Source organism: Andrena cerasifolii, chromosome 4 (assembly GCF_050908995.1).
Source record: "Andrena cerasifolii isolate SP2316 chromosome 4, iyAndCera1_principal, whole genome shotgun sequence".
Taxonomy (NCBI): domain Eukaryota; kingdom Metazoa; phylum Arthropoda; class Insecta; order Hymenoptera; family Andrenidae; genus Andrena; species Andrena cerasifolii.
The window spans coordinates 3,276,733-3,301,486 of record NC_135121.1 but is presented as its reverse complement, the minus strand read 5'-3'; the positions used below and the strand labels follow the sequence as shown (position 1 = coordinate 3,301,486).

Here is a 24,754-nt window from a genome sequence, read left to right as displayed (position 1 = left end):
TGTGCAAATTCAAAGCATACAATTTGAATAAGGTACATCACCGAAGTGTAACATGCCGATCGTAATGAAATTTATGAATGCTGTAATTCTTCTAAAAACATATGCCGCTTTTTTTTCATCTAACTATACATCAAATTATCTTTTATATCAACAAGAATTGTCTGTTTCAATAATAGTTTTGTACATGGTTTTCTTCGGAATTGTTATTCCACGGTTGTAAAAATTTATCAATATAAACCAGAGTTCAGTACTAACAATACTGATATTTGGGAATGTCCCATTAAACGATTTTATTTAGCTACGATCCTCTGTTTGTTTGTTTGTTTGATTCAAATCTGGAAACTCAATTTTAAACCACTTCCAACCATCCAATTCCCTCGAAACTTTGCAGAGGTGCGTAGTTTGGTTGACAATACAAAATTATGAAAAAACTCCGAGTGGGTGAAAAAATTACCTAGTCACCAAGAAATAATAACCCATAACAATAAATCAACCATTCTTCAAGCAAACTGTTAAACTGCGTACAGCAATAAGAGTAATGTAAATCCACAAACACTAAAAACTAGAAAAAGTATATTAAAAAATTTATAATAAACGATTTTATGAAAAATGCATTAAAAACTAAAAAATAATTATTTTCTTATACTACAATTTCGATGGTGTATTTTCACATAAAATCGTGGAGCAGGATATCTCGCAACAAATTCATTTCGACACTTGAGGCTATACTAAATTGATTCATATTCTGTTATGAAATATCCTGAACCACGTTTTTATTTAAAGTTGAAAAACACCATCGAAATTGTAGCACAACACTAGAAGTATTTTTTAGTTGTTAGTGCCTTTTTGACGAAATCGTTTAACAGAACATTTTTTTATATATTTTTTGTTTCTAATCAAGTTATAGTGATTACAATAAATCAATCCGGCGCGGCGTTTAGCTCGTATCGCGAGCAGAGCCCTAATTCTCAGTGTTCGTTTCTCGCTTCTTTTTAGCTGATAGGGGGAGCGAGATGGAACGCTTTGCCTGCGCGACGATCGCGCACGGAGAGGACGGAGTGTCAGGCGTCCGAAAGACGGAGCGAGACAAACAACATCTCGTCGTCTATCTCGCACCACCCTCGCTCGCTTTCAGTGCCTCTTGCTCGCTCTCGTTTCATGAGACAATACTGTAGTATCTTTTATTTGACTTTATCCAGATATTATCTTTGCCCATCTCTGTTCTCCAACTGCTTCGCCGTGATTCATTCAAGCCTCCTTGATGGAAAAATATTGATAGGGGAAATGCGGCAACAGCGCGATTCGACTCTCGATACGTCTCGGCAACTATGTCTTTCCTACATTTATCGGCTAGATTGGACTTCCACCGGTTTTGATGGTACAAGGCACGAATATACCATCAACGCCGGTGACGGAGAAACCTTGAAGCTTCATTCTGTCATTTTTCGGGCTGTCCTGAGTACACGATTCATAAATTCATTATTATTTCAACGTACGGTGCTTATTAGCGTTCAAACGGACCAGACCACCCTGCACGAAAGTCTACTGAAGGCAACTAAACCCGCAAAAACGTCCACCGTGCCGATTCCAGGACGAAAGTTGTAATTTACGGTTTGCTTACTACATCGCGTATACGCAGGCCCGGCGGAACCATGCGCCGCACAAGGGCGCCAGCCGAATGGGACGCTAAAAAAACTAAATCGTACGCTTAATAATAAAGGAATCTAACACCTCACATAAACTAAATATAAATGTAATTCTTTTAAATATATTAAATAGAAAACAAGTGCAAAAAATTGGGGACAACAAAATTTTTTTTGCACAAGGGCGCCAGCTAACCTCGCGTCGGCCCTGCCTACACGTCACGCTGGTGCTACATGGCTGCAGTGCACCATTAGCGCCACCAACGGAGAAGCCTTGAAGTTTCATTCGGACAGTTTTCGAGTCATAAATTCATTATTATTTCAAAGTGGGGTGCTTATTAGCTTTCAAACGCACCAGACCACCCTGCACAGATGTCTACTGAAGGCAACTGTACCCGCAAAAACTTCCTTCGGGCCGATTCCAGGACGAAAGTTGTAATTTACGATTTGCTTACTACACGCGTATACGTGCACGCTTTTCCTAGCTTGTGTGAGCGTACTCACACATTCAAAGGCCCGCGGAGACGGCCCCCTTAAGAATATCTCGCGCATTTGCTGCCGCAAAAATACTTCTCCGGTTATTACGTGCGAGCATCGCAACGCTTACGACCAAAAAAAACAAGGATACACGCGAGGTGTCTGAAAGTTCGTCGCGTTCAGTTATTATAAAACCAATTTTTATTGTACATATAATAGTTTGTCATAAAATTAGTGCCCATTTTTCGAAGGCTTCCTTATTGCTCCGCTTCCGCGTTCGATTAAGCTTCACACTTTAAACAGTGTGGTTTTCCCCTAAGTAGGATTGCGGACGAATGTCGATACATTTATTGTTTAATTGAGGCCACAAAAATTTGAAATTTTCGTTTCTTCTTTGCATTGCGTTTCCAGGCTTTACTGCGATCCAAGAAAACCATTAAACAACAATAATAAAGAAATAAATAAAATGGAAATGTAATTTACTGTTAAATTTTTCATTATAAATTATTTTCAGCATGACAATGTCTATAAAGTATTTAATCGCGAGGAATTGTGACTCGCTCATCTACCACCTCTACCCCCCCCCTCCCCACATCTTTAATAGAAAGGCAGCTACTAAGGGCAAGAAAGTGAGTCAGCTACCCCAACCGTGGTTCGGTGGTGACCAAACCTTGGCATGTTCGGTCCGGGACCGCGGAAGGGTAGCGGAGACAAGAGAAAGACAGAATGGACTCAGCGCTCCCAGCGCTTAGCGATACCAGCGCATCGGCTTTTACACACCTCTTCAGGAATGCGGAGTGCCGCTAGGGGCGGGTGGTGACCGGGTCCGCATGGGTCAGAATGGGTCATTCTGGACAGTGCCTCGCTATCAGATCTCGCAACAATATATCAGACCTGATCAAAACTGGATTGGGAGTGATGAGGGATTCCCCGAGGCCCTCTTGCCATGGGGACCCTTTCCTTTGTATGCTTTAACCTCGTGATTAAAGAACATAAGTCGGGGGGGGGGGGGAGAACAATGAGGCAGAGTTGCAGTGTAGGATAGCTGTGGGAAGTCTCAGAAAACAGGAATAAAAGGGCGAGTGTCACGGAATCGAGTCAAAGGGGAGAGAGGGAGGGAGCAAGAGGAAGGGACAGCTAGCCTTACGAGGGTAAACAAGCCGTCGCCCCAACAAGCCGGAGGCATCGTACGCGCGTGCTCGCGCAGTCCGAAGGCTTTTAGCGGGGACGCGAAGTGGACCCGGCAACTCCGGGTTCAGGATGACGAGTAAAAGCAAGCTTACGGGGTGGATAGGAGATCTGGTAGAGCGGCGTCGAGGCACGGTTCTATACACCGCGAATTAATTTAGTGATGGGTTGGTACCGTCAAGGCCGGAGAGGGTGGTTTGCGCACCGCGTAATGACTCCGGCGCATCTACACGTGCGTCTTGGGTAGGGATTGTCCACCTTCGTCGATGATCACCCCCGTGAGTATGGTCCGTCCGCAAGTTGGCCCAGGCCTAGAAAAATTGGACGCGTACCCGAGAAACGGGGTAGAATCCTGGCGGGTTAATGCGTACCATGAGGAGGCGGCCATCCAAAGCCATTCCCTCTCCCCTTTGGAGGAGGCCCGTCTTCCCGGGTCGTGCGGGGTAGATGGTGTGATCCCCCGGACCCGGTGGCAAGTCGTCCTTCCCTGCTCCGTCCCGGCCGTTGAAAGGAGGCTCTCTGACCCCGTGGCAGCGCAAGGGAAAGATATGCGGTTACACCGGGCGGCGCGGTCAGCCCTGGGAGAACTCCGCTCTCCGAATGTTTGCACACTCACTGGCCACATGGCCAGAGTGACGCCCGGGACCCCGACATGTGCCACATGCTCCCCCCGCTGTAAGTCGCAACTAAATCAACTAATTCGACTACAACGATTGAAAATTTTTTTAATATTGATGAACAAAATATCTGTTCCTGTTATAGAAAATTCTTTATTTTTATTTTTTATACTTAAGTTCTATTCCAACTGAAACTTTTATTTTCAAGAAATTTTCTTTACCGGCTCTCGTGGGAACTTATAATATAAAAACATTTGTTAAAAAAGTCCCACGCTCCTTGTTTTAAACAGAATCTATTGAAAAGTTCCAGAACTCTTTCGATCCCTGATAAATACCTTATTAAAATTAATAACTTCTCAAGTGTTATTTTTCAGTTCATTTTGTTAAGTAATTCATCAAACGATGACTGGGACATACGAAAATAGTTAAAAAAAAACTTTGTTTCATAAGTTCAAAGTTGACAGTAAAGCGCATAAAATGCGCCTTGTAGTAGTCTTGTAGTATTTACAGGGTGCACTCAATATTTTCTTGTCTTGCGTTTTTTCTTTTACATTCTCGGTACAGTATAAACGAAAATTCCGACTTCGGTATTATCCATTTTATTCGTAAGGATACATACTGTCTACTGATGTGTGAGACATTTTTCAGTGTTAAGCGGCATAGAAATGACACTCTGTACTTTCTCACGCATACCTTGATGTACGCGGGCAACGTTGAAATTTTTTTTTTGGTACACAGGGATACGATAAGAGTACTTGAAATAAAGATTTATTATACTAATGAACTGTGATGGGGGTGTGTGTCGCTGGAACTCGAGCATGTGATGCCGGCAAAAGCCGTCGCTCTCGCACAGTCTTGCGCCTAGCCGTGATTTTCAGTTATTTTTCGGCAATCAATTTGATTGATGCCATGACTCTTGCGGGTGCCATTATAAGGACATGGTGTATAAGCGGCGAGTTGCGAAGGATTCCTAACCTCCTTGTTCGCATAAGGAGTTCTCAATATTACGATGCAACATTCAGTTACGGACGACAAAACCAACACTCGTGTGATTGCAACCATAACGTCCCTCGCAACGTCCGTTACTTCAACGCTCGTGTGATCGCGGTCTAAAGTTATTTTCTTTCCTGAGATTACTAAAAGAAATGTCCATTTTATTAACAATTTATGTGATTCCCTTGATATAGAATTGGTTTTATAAGGTTCTCCATGTAACAATAGGCACCAATTTTTGGAAACATCAATACAAAACAAAATCTAGAAATGACAATGGAAATTTATAAAAATAAAATGGCATTTGATAAAAAAAACAATGATTAACACGTTAACGAATATAAATAGACAGAAATGAATCTTATCGACACTTGTAATAACATAACTATGTACAATGGTTACAAGAATATGAAAATCTACATGTTCACAATATTATATTATCTGAATATGAATTGTAGAGAATCGGCGTCCGAGCGGGAAACCGCCTAGCGTGCGGGCAGCAACTAAATAGGTGGCGCACATAAGAGTATTTGAATAAAAAACCAAAGAAAAGTCAAAATAAGCAAGTTAGTCAAAAACCCCAACAAATCCATTTTTCTTAAAGCTTGATAATCGTTCCGTCAAATGGCAGCCATAAAAATTCCTCCTGCTCTTGCGTCTGTGCAGCGGATCATACCGAAAACCGCAAGTCTGTGTTCACGGCGCTTTCGTTAGTAATATTTGTTTTTCTTGTTATTGTGTTTTGTGTGGTTTAGTTAAGCCAAAATACCCTGATAGCCAGATCTAGCAGCAGAATCTGACGTCAGAACTGCAGCAGTCTGTGTCCGCATTTGGCTGCGTTCTGATGTGCAGAGCCTGAGGTGCAGTGCCTGATGTCAGATGGACAGCAGATCGACAGCAGATTTCGCCGTCTGCTAGGCACAGCAACAGCGCCATCTGAGATTCAGAATTACCAAGCAATTGCCTACAGATGGCGCTGTTGCTGTGCCTAGCAGACGGCGAAATCTGCTGTCGATCTGCAGTCCATCTGCTGTCCATCTGACATCAGGCACTACACCTCAGGCTCTGCACATCAGAACGCAGCCAAATGCGGACACAGACTGCTGCAGTTCTGACGTCAGATTCTGCTGCCCAGATCTGGCTATCAGGGTACATTTTAAACATGGAAGATGAAGGTATGTACTTTATTTTAAAACAACATTTTATCAATTTGCTGCATATGCTTATGTTTTCTACAAATGTTAAAGCAAGGCCTAAATACACTTTTTATTTACATAATTTTAGCAGATTAGGGTGTTTTTGTCTATGTGTCGGGTAATTGTTTTTATTGGCGTGAACCTCAGCCCAATGTGAGTTAAATATCATATTAAAATTGTCCGCCTTCTTCCACCATTTTATTTTTTATTACTTCAAACCAAGCCAAAGAGTTGAATTTTTTGAACTTAGTAATTTCTTATATTTTTCTTGTAGATTCTACGAAAACGGTCAAGCAATTTACCACAAGAGAATAGAGCAAATACAGTAATATTACAGTAATAAAACTAAATTATTCAATCTGGATAATATTACTTTGCAATATTGCAGTAATATAGCAGTAATATTTCTGTGTTAACCGGGAAATAATAGATATTTTTTTAAAGTTTTTATTAAACTTATTAAAATTATTTTTTAATAAATTCCTAATTATGTGTTTTTTTGCATGTACATTGCAATAAACACATACAATATTTTTTTCCGGTTTTATTATACAAATACTCCTATGTGCGGCGCCCCGTTCGTTACCATATGGCGTATGTAGATTTGGAGAAGAAGAATCGTTGTCAGCCCTGTATACCTTAAGGTTAGGCAGTCGCCCGGAACGCGGATGATCCGGGTTTAATTTACGGTCCAGGCAATCCGCGGCAGCCAAGAGTCTTTTTCTCCTACAGAATAATATTTGTTCATATGGCAACAAAATATTTAACTAACAAATTATACAACATTATTCTTCAAGTATAGTTATTAACCATACTATATATTCACTATACACACATCTTTCAGGCGAAGAATATAAATAAAAAAGATACTTTACCAAATAATTTTATTATAAAATTGTTTCCTTTAACAATGTCGGATTTCACTGCGCACGTTTGCAGTATAGGAAACTGTGATTGTTCTGACGAACACATTAAAATATTGAGAATATCCATTAGTTTGTTAATAACCGGAAATGGATTTAACAATCTTCTTGTTTGAACATCTACCAAGATGTAGTAGCATGTGATTTTTAAGGTTAGTTGGTTTACTGAAACCTCGGCTACAAATTTGGCACCGAAATGGCCATAGTCCGTTATGTACATACATATGACTCTTAAGATCTCCAGGCGTGGGAAAGGATTTAGAACAGTGAGTACACTTGTGTGGTTTTTCCTGAAAAAGAAATATTAAAACATACATTTAACCCGACTATCGCCGACAATATATGTATAAAAGATAAAGTAAATGATATTGGTAATTCATGAAATAATTTTACAAAAATATTTTTGATAAATACGGTAAGAGTATAGTTTCCATAGCGCCTTATATACAACTAGTTTTTTTAGCCTGTCTTCGCCAGGCGTTACTACCCTATATAATAAGACGCGTAAGATAACCACAATTTTTGTTGGAAACTCTCCTAGAAACAATTTTCACTGCGAAATACGAAATTTTACAACTTTAGCGTATCAGAAGGGGCTCTGTACCTGTCTAATTGGTCTCCTGAAGGGTATTTCGAAGGGCCTAAGTCAGATACGTGCCCCGACTCACTGCCCACCGAAATTTGAGACCCCCCCCCCCCCTAGAAACGAAATAATTCTCGATATTATTACAACAACTAATGCGTGACAAAGACCCCGAATCAAAGAAATTTGTGGAGCATATTCACTCTTACAACAACACACTTTCTGTGAGAGCCCAAATAAAGGGCGCGTTTCGATCCTGCAATGAGCGCGCGTTTGTATCTCCAGGGCCGACTTTAAACGGGGGGGGGGGGGGGCAGGCAGGTTCGCCAAATTTGTAGAGCCGCCGCTGTATGCGTTTATTCATTTATATCCGTTGTGCTAATTGATTTTCGTGCCCTTGGAGGGGCGCCATGATAATCTTGCCGGGGGGTGCCAAGTATGCTAAAGCGGCCCCTGTGTATCTCCACCACTTCTTGGAATCTTTCGATCGAGAGTGAGAGAACTCGTGAGCGAGCGAGAGAGGACGAAAGAGTCGACACGAAGTTACCGTCGGCTACGAAAGAGAGAAAGCATGATACTTTGTCTCGCTTCGTCTTTCAACACGAGCTCGAGCTCGACCCGCGTGCAGGCCTTCATACAATGCAGTAGCAGCTACTACATTGTACATAAATACCTGTTTTAGGCCACAGGTACTACCCATTTTCGAATTTCCCAGGTTTTTGATTTCTTACGGCATCTTTGGGCGCAGAGGAAACTTCATGCCGAATCTGAATATCGTAGGTCATCAGGAAGTACGAAAAAAAGCCTCTGGAAAGATTTTGCTAACAAAGGAACATTCACCTTAAGCCTCTTATTATATAGGATTGTCTGAAGTTTTTTACTATTATGTAGAATTACATCTGTCATCACGGACACGTTACGCACTACGCTAGCAAGCTATTGTTAAAGAGCGTCTTTATGCTATGGTAGATAAGTTCAAGTAAAAATTTAACATTAAACATCTGGAATTCTTTTAATCGTCTACACTAGCGCTGCCCAAGCTAAGGCACATGAACTCTTTCGGGTTCTCCCACTTCCGTCCACGTCGTCAGGGATACCGCGTGATGCTCTAGAGGCCACTATGATACATGTCGTGTGATTAGTGACACACGTCGCCACAGGGAGCCAATGCTATTAAGGTCGTGTTCAGATATATTGGCCGGTGAGTTTCGTGAGAGGTATTCTCCCACCATACCGCTTGCCTGCCTGGGTGCTCCTTTTCTAACCGTTTTCTGACTCGCTTTCACCTTCGCAGAACAAGAGTGAGCCAGCAGTGGTGGGGATAAGGTCAAGCTCCTGACGTGTAGGCCAAACCGAGTGCTTAGCGTAGAAACACATACATCAGAACAGGTGTGCGTTAGGTCCGAAAAAATTCAGGAGCTTCATTGGTGAAAACATTGATTCTTTCTCGATAGTTTCATCTCGTATTGGTTTACGCATAGCTTCGTAACGCACACAACTATTACGCTAACAAGGAGACCGCACAGGTTATGCAATCGATTCTGGAATGAGACTAGGTGGACATTGTAGTGCACACCTAGTGTTACAAAACCGTAAAGGGTTTTTGTACAGTGGGCCTTCGTTTTCGAGAAATTTGAGTTCAAAGTTTTGCGCGATAGTAGTATTTCAGTTGTGCAAACATTCTTAGGAAGCAACGGTCGTAGCTGCGATATTAACAAGGAGACCGCACAGGTTATGCAATCGGTTCTGGAATGAGACTGGGTGGACATTGTAGTGCACACCTAGTGTTACAAAACCGTAAAGGGTTTTTGTACAGTGGGCCTTCGTTTTCGAGAAATTTGAGTTCAAAGCTTTGCGCGACAGTAGTATTTCAGTTGTGCAAACATTCTTAGGAAGCAACGGTCGTAGCTGCGATATTAAGATGTTTGGCTACGGTGCTGGAGGTCTTCGGTTCGATTCCTGGTGCGCGCTTGTTTTTTTTTCTTCTTCTTACCGTAGTAATGTAATGGCTGCACCTAAAATTATTTTGCGCTGTAACGATGTTAATAATATATATTATTACAATAATACTGCACACAAAGTACAAACATAATACTCGTGCAGATATAATATAAATATAATAAAACCGCAAATTACAAATAATATCAGTGCAACAATATTACTGTATACGACTATCCCTACGGTCAGATATGACCGGAGCTCTAACTGCCGTTAAAGTCTATTCGATAGTCTGCAGCCCGCGACGTCTTCGGCATATTTTTTAAATATATAAAAGCACTCACACTTATAGACGTAGTAAATTTAATACATCATCGATAATGATAATAATATTAATATTGTTGCACTGATATTATTTGTAATTTGCGGTTTTATTATATTTATATTATATCTGCACTTGTATTATGTTTGTACTTTGTGTGCAGTATTATTGTAATAATATATATTAACATCGTTACAGCGCAAAATAATTTTAGGTGCAGCCATTGCATTACTACGGTAAGAAAAAGAAAAAAAAACAAGCGCGCACCAGGAATCGAACCGAAGATCTCCAGCACCGTAGCCAAACATCTTAATATCGCAGCTACGACCGTTGCTTCCTAAGAATGTTTGCACAACTGAAATACTACTGTCGCGCAAAACTTTGAACTCAAATTTCTCGAAAACGAAGGCCCACTGTACAAAAACCCTTTACGGTTTTGTAACACTAGGTGTGCACTACAATGTCCACCCAGTCTCATTCCAGAACCGATTGCATAACCTGTGCGGTCTCCTTGTAAGAATAAACAATAGCCACACGGCTTCGTTCAGACGGAACCGAGCAGCGTTCCCGTTACCCCACCATACCCTTCTGGGGCCCAGCAACTTCAACTGCCAATCCACGATCGCCAGGTGGTGGTGGCTGATTTCTCCTCGCGCGCTGCTCGCGAAACCGAACTCAACAGTCAATATATCTGAACACGACCTTAGTGCAAGGGAGAGTATGCATCTGTTTCTCCCTTTGCACTAGTGGGGTCAATGCCGGTCGCTGCGACCTGTCGCAGCTAGGAGATTCCGCCTTTAGAGACTAAGCATATTTCCAACGGCGGCTGGTCATTGTCTGAAGTCCCCACCAGTGGCGACATATCTTGGGAGGATGTGGCGACTCCTCGTTTGCGAGCCGATTTTAGGTTAGGCGGAACCGTCTTTTTTTTATTGACATTCTTCTCCTTAAGATACTTCTTACAGAGGCGATCCAATTGCATAGAATGCAGCTTTGGGGTTCTGCAGAAATTCCCCCTGCTGTTAGCATCTTCCTGAGAGTTCACATTATTCCCAAAGTCGGGCGAAGTGAGACGTTTCACCCCATGAGCCGGCTGGCTCGCCATCGGCCCTGAATTAACGGGCAGGAGGCTCCCGCGGCGTCACAGGGCCCCCAAGGTTTAACACTTAGTCGCGCCAAATACGTATGCACGACTCGAGATCCACTAACTTCACTAATTTCGCTTGAATGGGATGAATTCGTGAAAAAAACTCAGAGCGGTTCAGCGGCCGTTCCCGGTTCTGAGCCAGGTGAACCTACCATCCTGGGCAGCCCTAAAACGGATCCTAGGCCATGCGGAATCTATCATTTGAGTAGGGCATACTACCATTTTCTCGGCTAGTATCTCAGGATGCTTTGACCAGTTCCTGAGCAACGCAGAAGCTACTATCCTTCACGGCTTTAACCAGCCCCTAGACATTAGGAAGTTATCAATCTGGACTGGACGGACCTAATTCACTGTCAAAGATTACTAGACATTCAAAACTTGAAGGAACTACTATAACAATAAGCATTTTTATATTCCGTAAAATACCGGTTCGAAACGTCTATTAAAAGGGCAACCGGCAGACTGGCACGTTCGTTAGTTAGCCTAATATATACGCCTTTAAAAAAACAAAGGCGAAATAATAATCAACATATCGATCCGCAGAAACACAGCTGGGCATCGTTAAATGCCACTTTAATAGCCGTTTTGGACCCGTGTTTCACAAAATATAAAAATGCTTGTATTTGTAAAACTAACCCTTATCGGACATTTTCGTATACCAACGCGTGCCTCTTCGTAAATAATAATTACTCTGAGCTATATCAAGATAAGCAGCACAGTCTGCATAATAATTCTATAATGCTGTTGAATTTTTAACATAAGTTTGCCCTATCACATTTTGTAGAGTATTTTTTTATAACTATGAACATGATACCAGTGATGAACATGAAACAATGGATTATATCTTTTCCTTTCGTTAAAATGTGAAGTTTAAAAACTTACCTTTATATGAGTCATACGATGATAATAAAGATTGGAGGAGGCCGTGAACTTCTTACCGCAAACAAGGCACTGATGGGGCTTTTCACCGCTGTGGATCCGTTTATGCGTGTTCAAGGAGCTCGATGTTGAAAAGCCCTTGTTGCACACCATACAAACATGTGGTTTCTCTCCTTCAATTTCATATCATACATATTTTAAAGGTATTAGAACACAATATCAAAGTTTTGACTATTTAAACTATTAACACTCTGAGTGGCAACTGCCTGTCTTCACGTTGAAGGATTTCAACGTGATGCATGGCTTTGATGTATTTTCGCGTCGATATTTTATGGAAAGTATTGAAATTATTATTCGAGAATACCTAAATGTTCACTTTAAATATAACGTAACCCCGGAGGTTGCTTTATTCTTTGTCAGCAAGTCTTCCCTCGCTCGGAACCCGACCCGGGATGAGTTTCCTAATAATCAACATTTTTTCGATATGTTCTTTTAGAGTGTTAGACTTTCATGGCAGTGTTACAATAGATTGGTGAAGATTTCCTGATGAAAATGAGTCCAAATTCGGCGTCATGTAGACTATTTTTCATTATAAGTAATAGTAAATTATTGGTCTTCGGAATTCAGAAACGATACTAATTACATGTCCAGTATTCCCTTGATATGAGTTTAGTTAGGTCCCTATGCTGTAAGCCCATCGTGAAACGCCACTATTTCTGTTTCACTCATACCCGAGAAAGGCGAGAGCAAGATAAACTGAAAGTGCGTCACAGGAACTAAGACCAGGCGGAAAAGTGTACGAAACAGGCGAACAGTGCTGGGATAGGTCTGAGATAGAAATGGATTTATCTTATTTTAACTCAATTAGCCTATATTAGTCACCTAGAAAATGACCTGACTCAGACGCTTTTCCTTTCTGAAGTGGCGGGCAGGGGCGGGGGGGGGGGGGGGGAGGGGTGTACCCTATTTGGTTGGTTCTACAGTTGTACCTAATTAAGTTGATAATTCCAGCTTCCCGAGATTATCTTTTATTCAGGATAGTAGACGAATTTCATACTCCAATTTCACGCTTCACTAAGTTTTATGCGTTTTGGCACTCGTGAATAGGGTACCGGGAATACCATCTGGCACTAACATTAAAGGCTAGTTTACATTAGTTAAGTACAGTACTTCCTCGCTGAGGGCTTGCAGGTCGGGACCGGCTTTGAGCTTTGATCGTTAAGGGAGCGCTAATTCCGAGCTATCGTTTCTCACCTCTTTCTTGCCAAAGGGAGGGAGCAAGACGAATGCAAAGGACGGAGTGTCAAGGCTGGGGTTTCAATGTGCGGTCGGCGACGGTCCCACTAGTGCAAGGGAGAAACAGGTGCCTACTTCTCCCTTGCACTAGTCGCCGGTCACAGTCGCCGGGCGCACATTGGAACGCCAGTCTTCAGGCGTCCGAAAGACAGAGCAAGACAAAATATCAACGCGTCGTTTGTCTCGTACCGTTCCTCGCTTGTTTTAGTCCCTCTCGTTCGCTCTCGTTTCATCTCGCTGAGGCAGACGCGATGGGGATAGCGAAAAGTCTTCATTGTGTAGACCAAACCGAGCCCTCAGCGAGGAAGTACTTTAAACGGTACAGTAGAGATGCGATTGTGAAAAAGCATATCTAACTCGACTAGTGTAAACAGTTGGTTGAGTCGAGTAAACGGGCGAGTACCTATTAGCCGATTCGAGTGGCGGAGCGGACAGCATAGTAGCTCGCCCACTCGCCCTCGCCCACCACCGTCGTAGGACAGTGATGCGACTAAAACGGTAACAAATATGCTCGCTAAGCACGAAAACGATACCATGTGCAAAAGGACGGTAGGAAGAAGGCAACGCAAACCTCTGTTATAAAATTGGATATTGTTACGTTCGGAACGAAAAATTTCTCTTTTTAAGACGGGGTATGCATCAACAACGCCTAGCGTTATGGGAAATCCCTCGTTGATCATACTCCCGCCTAGTTAGTTAATAATAAATTAGTAAAATCGGAACCCCTTCTTCGAAGCATCGTCGCCTCGACATATTGCCGTCCCGTGATAAGGATAAGGCGGTGCTGACGCAGCGGCGTTCTCACCAGAAAGTCGCGCTCCGAAAGACCCAGTGGCTCTCTTGCTGTACCGAATTCGCTCTGTGTAAGCGGCAGGAGTGTGGTTCAACAATGCCTTGCAGCATTGTGGGAAAGCCCTCGTTGAGCGCACCCCTGACCGTCGCGCTAAACATTGTAACATAATCAGTAACGGCTACATCAGGAATGCGCACACTGGGTTCCTTCTTGGAAGATTGACGGAATCGTATACTTTACATCCGGTCACCGATGCAGGGAACGACGCCTTCCCACGGTTTTGTCGCACGTTTCGTGGATCGTTAATTAGTTAGGAATTGTTCTTTTAGACCCCTATCACAATTTCTGATAGTCAACCGACTGTGGGATTCCCCTAGTCAGAAATTGTGTATATAAATTTATGTATGATGAGGAAAAGGCCTTCAGCTATGTGAAATTGTACCGTGTTGATGTCATGGTTTATAGTGCGTACATATGCTCCGCAAATACAGTTAATATAATTTTCTCGATCGTATATTTGAATCAAGAGAGTATGACGGATGGATGTGAGCAAACACACATACACCCCGCCTCGCTAAGTGGAGGGGCCCATGCATGGTCAAGCGATAAGATGCAGCGTAAGCTTTTTCGACGCGGACCCACCCTGGCCGCTGCCGAGAGCGTGAAGCTGCGGCACTCTGTGACGATAAATCGTGAGGTGCGTGTCATTGGGGTCCGCAAGTGTTTTAGAGCTAGAGTTCTCCGGTCTACTGTGTAACCGCGTGAAAGACTCGACTTTGCGAAACAAATATTCTAATAACTTCGAAACTATTTATTCTGTTAACGATTTAATCCAAATTTTTATTGTATCTACTAGTTAAAATTATTATTATTCAGTTTCATTTCATAATTCAACTCAGTACTACTCTGTGACGATAAATCGTGAGGTGCGTGTCATTGGGTACGCGAAGTCTTATAGAGCTAGAGTTCTCCGGTCTACTGTGTAACCGCGTGAAAGACTCAACTTTGCGAAACAATTCAAATCCTAAACTTTTCAAAACTAATTATTCGCTTAGCTTACTCAGTTAATAATTTAATTTACATTATTTCCGTTTCAATTTATAATTCAAATCAAGTGTGTGTGTGTGTTTTCGCGTCTAATCCTTCTTTCTGATTCAGGTTTATCAGCGATCCAGAAAGTTTTCCAAAACTTAAAAAGCAAATTTAAAAGCAGATTAACATTTATATTATTGCGACTGTCTGGTGAGTTCCCTTTCTTATCTTTTTCTTTACCACTTATTTGGCACTGTTAAAATTTAATGCATCTAACTAATAATTTCTGACAGTCAAACGACTGTGGGATTTCCCTAGTCAGAAATTATAATCAATTATATTAGTACCTGAACTTTATACAATTGTTGATCGATCATATCCATAATTTATGTTATGTTCTTTTGATTTCATCCGTTATTCAACATTAAAATTTTATTTATACTCAACCTCTACTAGTGAATTACCTATCTGATTCCATTGAAAAGACCCGTATGGGACTGGAGCAACGACGATCCCAAAATCTACCCCTTCTCCTTCTGAGAAGGTACCTAAATAATTATCAACTAAAAGAATCGACTGTTACGACTGCGGCGAGCCTCCTTGCTTTTTCTAAATCATAAACTCAATCCAGCAATACTTGATAGTCTAACGACTGTGGGATACCCCTAATCGATATTGCGTCTAAAAATCGTGCCGCTCGAACACTAAAAAGGCCGCGGCACGTAACAGATCTGGTGGCAGCGGTGGGATACCAGGAATTCTCTTGCAAGAATTCCTGGGTGCTCATATTCATTGAAATCAGATAGAATTATAAAATTTTTCCATTTTTGTATATATTATCAGTGTGGTCGTGGTAATGCTGGGACTATTATCTATATTTATTGACTAGTTCTGCCCATATATTTTTATACAAATATTCAACCATGTCTCAAGACGCAAGCGCAATGATGACCTCCATGGCGGAGTGCTTGACTATTCAAAATAGTACTTTAAATATTCCGTACTTTGATGGGAAGGGCGTTCCTCTTAAGGATTTTGTACAGGATGTACAAAATAGCGCAGCATTAGTGCCTCCTGCATTAGAGGGCTCGTTTCTAAAATCAGTATTAGGAAAATTGAAGGGTTCAGCTCGCGATAGCACGTATGGAAAAACATTTACTACAGTTAATGAACTAATTAAACATCTAAAGGGTAGATTCGCACCGGGCAAGAATTATCCTTACTATCAACACGAAATAGAAAATATTCGGATGAAAAAGGACGAATCAGTTAGCGATTTTTATGACAGATTAAACATATTAATTAGCGGAGCTCGAGTTGCGTTAGAGGATAGTTATGGGAATAATGCAGAACAAATGTTATTACCATTAAAAGAATGCGGATTGGAAGCTTATATTCGCGGACTTCCAGATGAAATAGCGCGCTCAGTAGATGCGCGTGACCCTAAAACTTTAGAAGATGCGAGAAAATTTGCAGCGCGTATAGAAACGCGAATGAAATCCGGAATATTACCATCGAATGAAATCCAGAAAGTATCATTTAATCAGAATAATAACTATTCTAGACCATCGAATTCTTACTATCAGGATTACGCTAATCGCCAATCCATTAACCCTCCTCGCTATCAAAATTATGCAATTCGAAACGAAGAAGAGAATCGCACACGTTCACCGAATCCCAATCCTGACGTAACCGGATCGCCAGTAGGAATTTTAAAATCCCCATCACGCAACAGGGAACCATACAATCATTATTACAATCCACCGGGATTTCCTCCACATCCGTACTACTCGCCTTATTTCTATCCGCCAATGCCATATCCTAATTATTACCCGTATGATCATTATAATACAAACAGTAATGAACCACCACGTTCAGCAAGAGATAGGTATTCTCAAGGGCCTAGACCAAGATCTCCATCTCCTATTCCTCCATCAACGAGACCGAGTTCTCCATATAATAGAAATACTAAACCCGAAGATAGAACCGGTCATTTAAACGCACAAATGACCCGACGGACGGACGCGACGTCGAGTCATTCGGAAAAGGAGCGTCATGCAACAGTAAAATTTCTAGCAAACCAAGAAAAATTGCAACGGTAGAAAAACCCGAATCCCCACTAGTAAAAATGATGGGTAAAGAGCTGAATATGGGTTGTGCACATTTCCTCGTAGATACAGGAGCAGATATAAACGTAATCAAATTAAGCGCCCTTGACGAAAATGTTTCAGTCGCACTTCATGAATCAGTTGCTATCTCAGGAATAACTCCGGATATGACAGAGACTTTAGGTACCACAATAATTACATTATTAGGCAAACCCGTAAAATTTCATGTCGTAAGATCTTCATTTGTACTGCGTTGCGATGGTATATTAGGTAAAGAGTATCTCACACAAGAGCAGGCTGAAATCTCCTTCGCCCATAACACATTGGTAACACGAAGCGATCCTATTAAACCCATACCTTTTATTGGCCATGATCCAGTACCTCGTAGTGTAAAACCCCGACTTTTGTATTTAAAAGCACGTACTAGAAAAGCGGTTGCCATTGACGTTACGAATCATGATTTAAAAGAGGGATATCTACCTAAAATTGAAACTATAGATGGTTTGTACATTGGCGAAGCTGTTGTGTCTGTAAATGACCAAGGCGCATGTCACGTCTTTGCCGTTAATACGACGGATAAGGATGTCGAAGTCGAAATACCGCCACAAGAATTAATACCATTCGAGTACCATAACTTCCCCGAAGAAGAACAAAATTATTTCGATTCTGATACAGAAGATGAGACCTTGCCAATCGCGGAAGACAGAGTTTTAGAAATCATAAAAAAATTGCGTCTCGACCATTTGAACGAAGAAGAACGGGATCATGTAATTAAAATCATTAAAGAATTTCCAGAACGATTCCACTTGCCTTGCGATAAATTACCATGTACCTCATACATTAAACACAGAATCCCCACAGTAGATGATGTTCCTGTGAATACGCGACAGTATCGTTTTCCTCCGGTTCATAAAGATGAAATAGAAAAACAGGTTCGTAATAAACTAAATAACGGAATAATAGCACCTTCAAATTCACCGTATAATTCGCCCATTTGGATTGTTCCTAAAAAACCGGATTCTAAAGGCAATCTGAGATGGAGAATAGTCATAGATTTCCGCAATCTTAATGAGAAAACCATTGGCGATGCATATCCATTACCGAACATTACCGATATTCTGGATCACTTAGGTGAAGCCCGATATTTCTCTACGTTTGACTTAGCAAGCGGATTTCAACAAATTGAAATGGATCCTAAAGATAGACAAAAAACAGCCTTTACAACCCCAAACGGTCATTATGAATACATCCGAATGCCGGAAGGTCTCAAAAATGCTCCAGCGACTTTTCAAAGGCTAATGGATCAAGTCTTACGCGGGTTACAGGGTGTAGAAGTTTTCGTTTATTTGGATGATATCGTGGTATATGCCAAAAATTTAGAAGAACATGAAAAGAAAATTCGTCGTTTATTCATGCGTTTGGCCGATGCTAAATTAACTTTACAACCCGATAAGTGCGAGTTCCTCAAAATAGAAGTTGCTTACCTAGGACATGTTATTAGTCACTCAGGTGTAAAACCGGATCCGAAAAAGATTAGTGCAGTAAAGAATTTCCCTCGTCCGAAAAATCAGAAAAATATTAGGCAATTTCTAGGTCTAGCAGGATATTACAGACGCTTTATCAAAAACTTCGCAGAAAAAGCTAAACCACTGTCAGACTTGTTGAAGAAAAATTCTACTTTCACTTGGGGAAAGGAACAAAAGAAAGGATTTCTGGAATTACGAAAAGCACTTTGTAAAAGTCCCATACTTCAGTATCCAAATTTTAATAGTCCATTCACCTTAACTACAGATGCGTCAGACTATGCCATAGGCGCTGTACTCAGTCAGGAAGTAAATGGTCAAGATCTCCCAGTTGCATATCTTTCGAGAATTTTAACTAAACCGGAACAAAATTATTTCACTACAGAAAAGGAATGTTTGGCAGTCCTTTATGCCATTTTACACTTCAGACCATATTTATATGGCCGTAAATTTACCCTAGTCAGTGATCACGAACCGCTACGATGGATTAATTCAATAAAAGATCCAGGGCAACGATTGATCCGCTGGCGACTAAAATTGCGAGATTATGAGTATGAATTTATTCATAAGGCAGGAAAATTAAACACAAATGCTGATGCCTTATCAAGGAATCCAGTCATAGTAAATGAACTATGTTCGTCTGATGATTTCAGTTTATCGGATTCCTCTGATAATACAAAGTCGGAGTTAGCACCTGATTGCCCAAAATTATTACCAATAAATAAACCCTCCACAACGGGCAAACGAATCCCGACATCTTCGGAATTTGAAGCTTCCAAACCTAAGGAAAGAATAGCTAGTTTACCAGGAAAACCAAAATTAGGGAGACCAGTAAGTTCAATATCTAAACCGAGGATACCTGTACCTTTAGATACCAGTGCAATAGCAACTAGAACGCGAGCAAAGTTTCAAGCTACTGAAGCTCCGGGACCATCAAAAACACAAGAATTAGGTAGATCAAAAGAACTTTCTCTAGTAGAGGACGTCGATTCCGATGACGAACAGTCAGATCCGCCCATATTCCGTCAACGTAGGAGTACACTGCCGAATCTGGGATTTCATCCTAAACAGATGGTGGAGAATCCTAAAATTCCAGATTCACAAAGTGCAGTGGCCGGTACGGAATTGCGGGAAAAAGGGAGCGAGTCCGAAGTAGAGAAAACTATTGCCATTAATTTACCCGAAGTTCGCGATAGTGATACAGATGATCAGAACAAACAGAAGTCCACATTTATAGATTTAGAAGAACTACAAGAGTCTTTTAATAGATTTGAAAAATCATTATTAGATAAAAGCGCTCAATTACAGGAACTTGAAGAGGAAATAGTTTTATTAGATGCCCTTTCTGAAGGAGACACTTTAGATGAACGTAGACAGGAAATATTACAAGATTTGGATCCATACGATGATGATACTGGGGACGAAGAGTTAAATAGACGTATAGAAAAATTATTACAACAAGCTAGAGATTCTGAAAAAGGTAGTCAAATTCCAAATCCAAGGCGTGAGGAAACAGCCAGTAAAGCACCTCAGCTGAAAAATATTCCGGAAGAATCAGAACTAGAAATAACTGCAACAAGAGTGCCTGATAGCACAATCGTTAACAGGCCTAGATACAGTTCAATCTTACCTACCCCGACTGTAGATCCAAACCCTATAGCACTTTCGACACCATTTCCAAATTCAACGGTTGATCGAACTCCCAAGGAGGGAGGTAGGCAACCTATCGTTCAAAAATCCACTCCTAGACAGCTTTTCCCACAAATCTCAAACTCATCATCCATATACATCCCGGACGCTGATTACATACCTCCGGATCTAGAATTCGAATCTCGCAGCAAGCAATGCAAAAGTAAAGACATCGTAACTTCTACGAGACAAAATCTAACGTATTACAGATCAAACTATGTACATTTCATTTCGTCCGATTGTGAACTTGTTACACCAGTGAGTATATTGCTCTCCGACCTAGGCATCATCAATGCGAACGACTTAAAAGAGGCAAAGCCCAGAGTGGGACAAATACTAATAACAAGACGCGGTAAAAATAGAATATTTAGCGTAGTCGTAAAAAGGAAACATTTTGATAAAATTTCTACTCGGGATTTGGAACTTGGGCTACAGAACCTAAGGAAAATTCTTTCAGATTTAGATATAAAGGGTCTAAGAATCTCACAGAATGGCGACTTTACGGACGAATTACCTCAAGGTACGTTAATAGAAATATTAAGGAATACATTTGAGGATAGCAATATCGAAATAGCCCTTTGTTACGGAAACACTCAGGTACCTCCGGAAGAACTTCGCCTGAAAATCATTTCAGAGTTACATGAAAGTTTGGTAGGAGGACATAAGGGTTTAACAAAGACATATTGCAGAATTCGAGAACGATTTTATTGGCCAGGTATGCGCAACGATATTCAAAATTATATCCGTACTTGCAGTAGTTGCCAGAATCAAAAATTAGTAAGAACTAAAACTCGTGAACCAATGTTAATCACTGACACTCCTTTGGAGCCATTTTCTAAAGTATCATTAGACACTGTAGGTCCTTTACCCACTACTCCCAGCGGGAACAAACATATACTAACTATGCAAGATAATTTGACAAAATATTGCATAGCTGTCCCTGTTCCGGACATAAAAGCAGAAACTATAGCTCACGCACTGGTTACTAACCTTATATTGCAGTATGGAACGCCACGCGCAATACTAACGGACAAAGGGACTAGTTTCATTAATAAGATAATTCGGAACTTAGCAAAAATCTTCAAAATTCAACATGTCACTACATCCGGGTATAGACCCCAAACCAATGGTGCATTGGAAAGAAGTCACATAGTGTTAACCGAATACATTAGCCATTACATGAATGATTTTGACGATTGGGATAGATTAGTACCCTTTGCTATGTTTTCTTATAATACATCTGTCCATGAAGCCACAAATTTTACCCCGTATGAATTAGTTTTTGGCAAACTTGCGCGTTGCCCAAGTTCCTTCCCGAACGACGAGAATTTAGTCACGTACAATTCCTATTTACATGATTTAATAACGCGACTTTCAGAAATGCAAGTAATAGCAGGACAAAATTTAGTTCAGGCAAAGGAAAGATCAAAAGTGTACTATGATAGGAACGCCCGACCCTTCAAAGGCAAAATAGGGGATATGGTACGTGTTTTAGTAGAACCAAAAAGGGGAAAATTCGCCAAGCGTTATCACGGACCATATAAGATTATTGGGATATTGGAAGGCAATAATGTGTTGTTAAGGGATGAAGCTGGTAAAATGCTCACCAAACATGTCGATAAATTACAATTAAATTGGAGTCCTGATTGATTTGACTGATTCAGGAAGAAGGATGACACTGACCCGACTGATAATCTTACTTGCTCTGCAACATACCGCGCGGACCCAGGAACTATACAGACTGACACGTACGGATTTGAACCCGGGTTTATACTTCGAAAAAATCAACGCGATTAGATTTCAAAGGGCTGATTGGCGATTCATAATAGTTATAGATATAGATAAAGTAGTAGCAGAATTCCCATATGAAGCCGGGAACATTGAACAAACTCGTCGCCACTGCACTGAATTTCCAACCACGATACCATGTGATTCTTATTTACGAACAAAGTACTTAACAGATAGAGTGCGAGAAGCATCGGAACTACAGAAGGAACTAATGGAATTGAGCATGGAAATTAAGAGGCCAGAATATGAATCACATAATTTGCCTAAAGCTATTACACGCAGGAATGCACCTTTCGGATTCATAGGTTCAATTAGCCACGCCCTATTTGGAACTTTAGACAGTGACGATTCTGAATACATTAACAAGGAAATAGATAAGATATATGCTGATCAGAGAAAAATCACCCAACTTGTCAAAAATCAAACACATATAATCATAAGTGACCTCCATAATGTTCATAAAACCTTCAACCGAGTTGCAGCAGAAGTAAAAACTAATAGACAAAAGATTTTGGATTTAGTACTGCAAGTGGATAAACAGTTGGCCTTGAACTACAGCGTAGCAATGAGTCAATATTCAGCATCTGTTGAAACCTCTCTAAATCATTACATTACTACCACGCAACGTTTTATCACGGCTTTGAGCACTGCACGCAACGGAAAATTACACCCATCATTACTGAGCGGATCTAGTTTCAAAACAATAATAAATGAAATACATAACTCAATGGTCGATTATGAACTTCCAATACCGAGGGACCATCAACGAATCGAGGATCTCGTCAAGATATCTCGTGTCAACCTAAAGTATATAACAGGAAAAATAGTCGTAACAGTACAGATACCATTAGTAAATCGGATTGAATACGACCTGTACAAACTACACGTATTACCAATCCCTCAGTACATTAATAGTTCTGGCGATGTAGGAAGTAGTAATAGAACTGCAATTTCGGCTTTCATCTTACCGGAATTTCCATATTTAGGTATAAGCACTGACCACTCCAAATTCTTCGGATCAGATAATGCATTCATAGATTCCTGCACCTGGGCATGGCATTACTACATTTGCCCACAGGACGTCCCATTGCAAGACATAGCTCACAGAACATGCGAAACTTCTCTATTACTTCAACCAGATCCGAAATTCTTACGCTTGTGTAATATTAGAATCATGCCCTATCATATACCTTCCTGGCGAAAATTAACTACGCTTGGCGGATGGTTATATTCATTTGAACAACCGGAACCGATGCAAATCCTATGCGGTCGACAGAAGAATACTCACACCACCATAGTTGGAACAGGAATCTTGGAAATACATCCGGAATGTTTTGCAAAAACACGATATCATACCTTGCTAGGATCAAAAACGTACTTAAGCAAGGATTCCTATTACTACATTCCCAATCTATTACTGAACATTAGCTTGATATCACCTGAAATCTATCAGTACTCCAAAGAGAAACACACCACAGAGAATCTATTTTCAAATGACATTAATAAATTAGAACGCACATCTGATTCGTTGTATGAAATTGAAGCCCAAATAGAGGAAATTGGAGAACATCATCGAGCAAGGAAATCACATTTGTCATTGACGTACGGATCAATAGCGGTACAGGCCGTAATCGTAATAGGATTGATGATTTACCATTTTTGGAACCCCCTGAAGACCTTATGCAGGATACGATTCCTAAGGAAACGTGACTCGAACCACGAACCAGAGGAAGCTTCAACCAGCCAACCAGCACCAATACCATTACAAGAATCAAATACCTCGCAAAACAGACCACCATTGCCTATTCAGAGGGCAATGATAAATTGCTAGCAATATGTATAACAACTAACCCTGACAGTCTAAGGACTATGGGAATCCCCTAGTCAGAAATTGTTGTTAGTTATAACTCTTCTATTGTTCTTCTGCTCCTTTGATAATGATTTTATTATTTCATAATTTAATCTTGCTTGTGTTTAACTGTCTGTAGTGTATAGCGAAATGGCATCGTCCAGTCAGTGGCAACAAAACTCCGCGGAACGGCGATTGTTTGTCAGCCGTTTGTCTCCATATACAAAAAAGGAGAAGCTGCTCGAGGTATTTCGCCCTTATGGTGTCGAGCATGCGGTGGTAATGAGGAAAACAACGGGAAACTGCGCATTCCTAACGTTCGCAACTCTGGACGGAACAAGGAAGGCCTTGGCTGCGGCGGACGTCGGAATAATATGCCACAAAAGGAAATTGAGGGTGCTGATGGCCGATTCATGGCACAGCTCAAAGTTAATTCCCCCACGACCCGATGTGACTCCATTTCCGGGAATTGACTTAAGCGACAAAATTCCCCTACCAACGGAATGTATTGCAAAAATTGCCAGCTATTTGCCATTCGCAGATCGGGGTCGCTTGGAAATGGTTTCCCGACGATGGCGCCAAGGTAGCCTTGCCTCCTATCACCATATGCGTCATATTGACCTCAACAACTGGTGTTGGCCGAACGCGTGGGAAGGGAAATTGATAACAACTAATTCCTTCCACTGGTTGATGATGAGGGTGGGCGCTTGTCTGAAGAGTATAGGTATAAGTGAAGAAAGCTTGGCTAAAAATTTGAAACCACAGGTAAT

The 24,754-nt window shown here is 41.1% G+C and overlaps 1 protein-coding gene across 1 annotated transcript in view; it reads right to left on the bottom strand.

Moving 5' to 3' along the window:
- Window positions 1–6,690: 6,690 nt before the first annotated feature.
- LOC143367984 (uncharacterized) overlaps window positions 6,691–24,754 on the bottom strand; it is a 59,060-nt gene continuing 40,996 nt past the window's right edge. The window contains exons 5-7 of the mRNA XM_076810276.1: window positions 11,910–12,079; window positions 6,990–7,327; window positions 6,691–6,840 (exon numbers count right to left, since the gene is read on the bottom strand). Of these exons, the coding sequence (XP_076666391.1) occupies window positions 7,115–7,327; window positions 11,910–12,079 (383 nt within the window). The 3' untranslated portion in view covers window positions 6,691–6,840; window positions 6,990–7,114. The remainder of the gene's footprint in view (window positions 6,841–6,989; window positions 7,328–11,909; window positions 12,080–24,754) is intronic.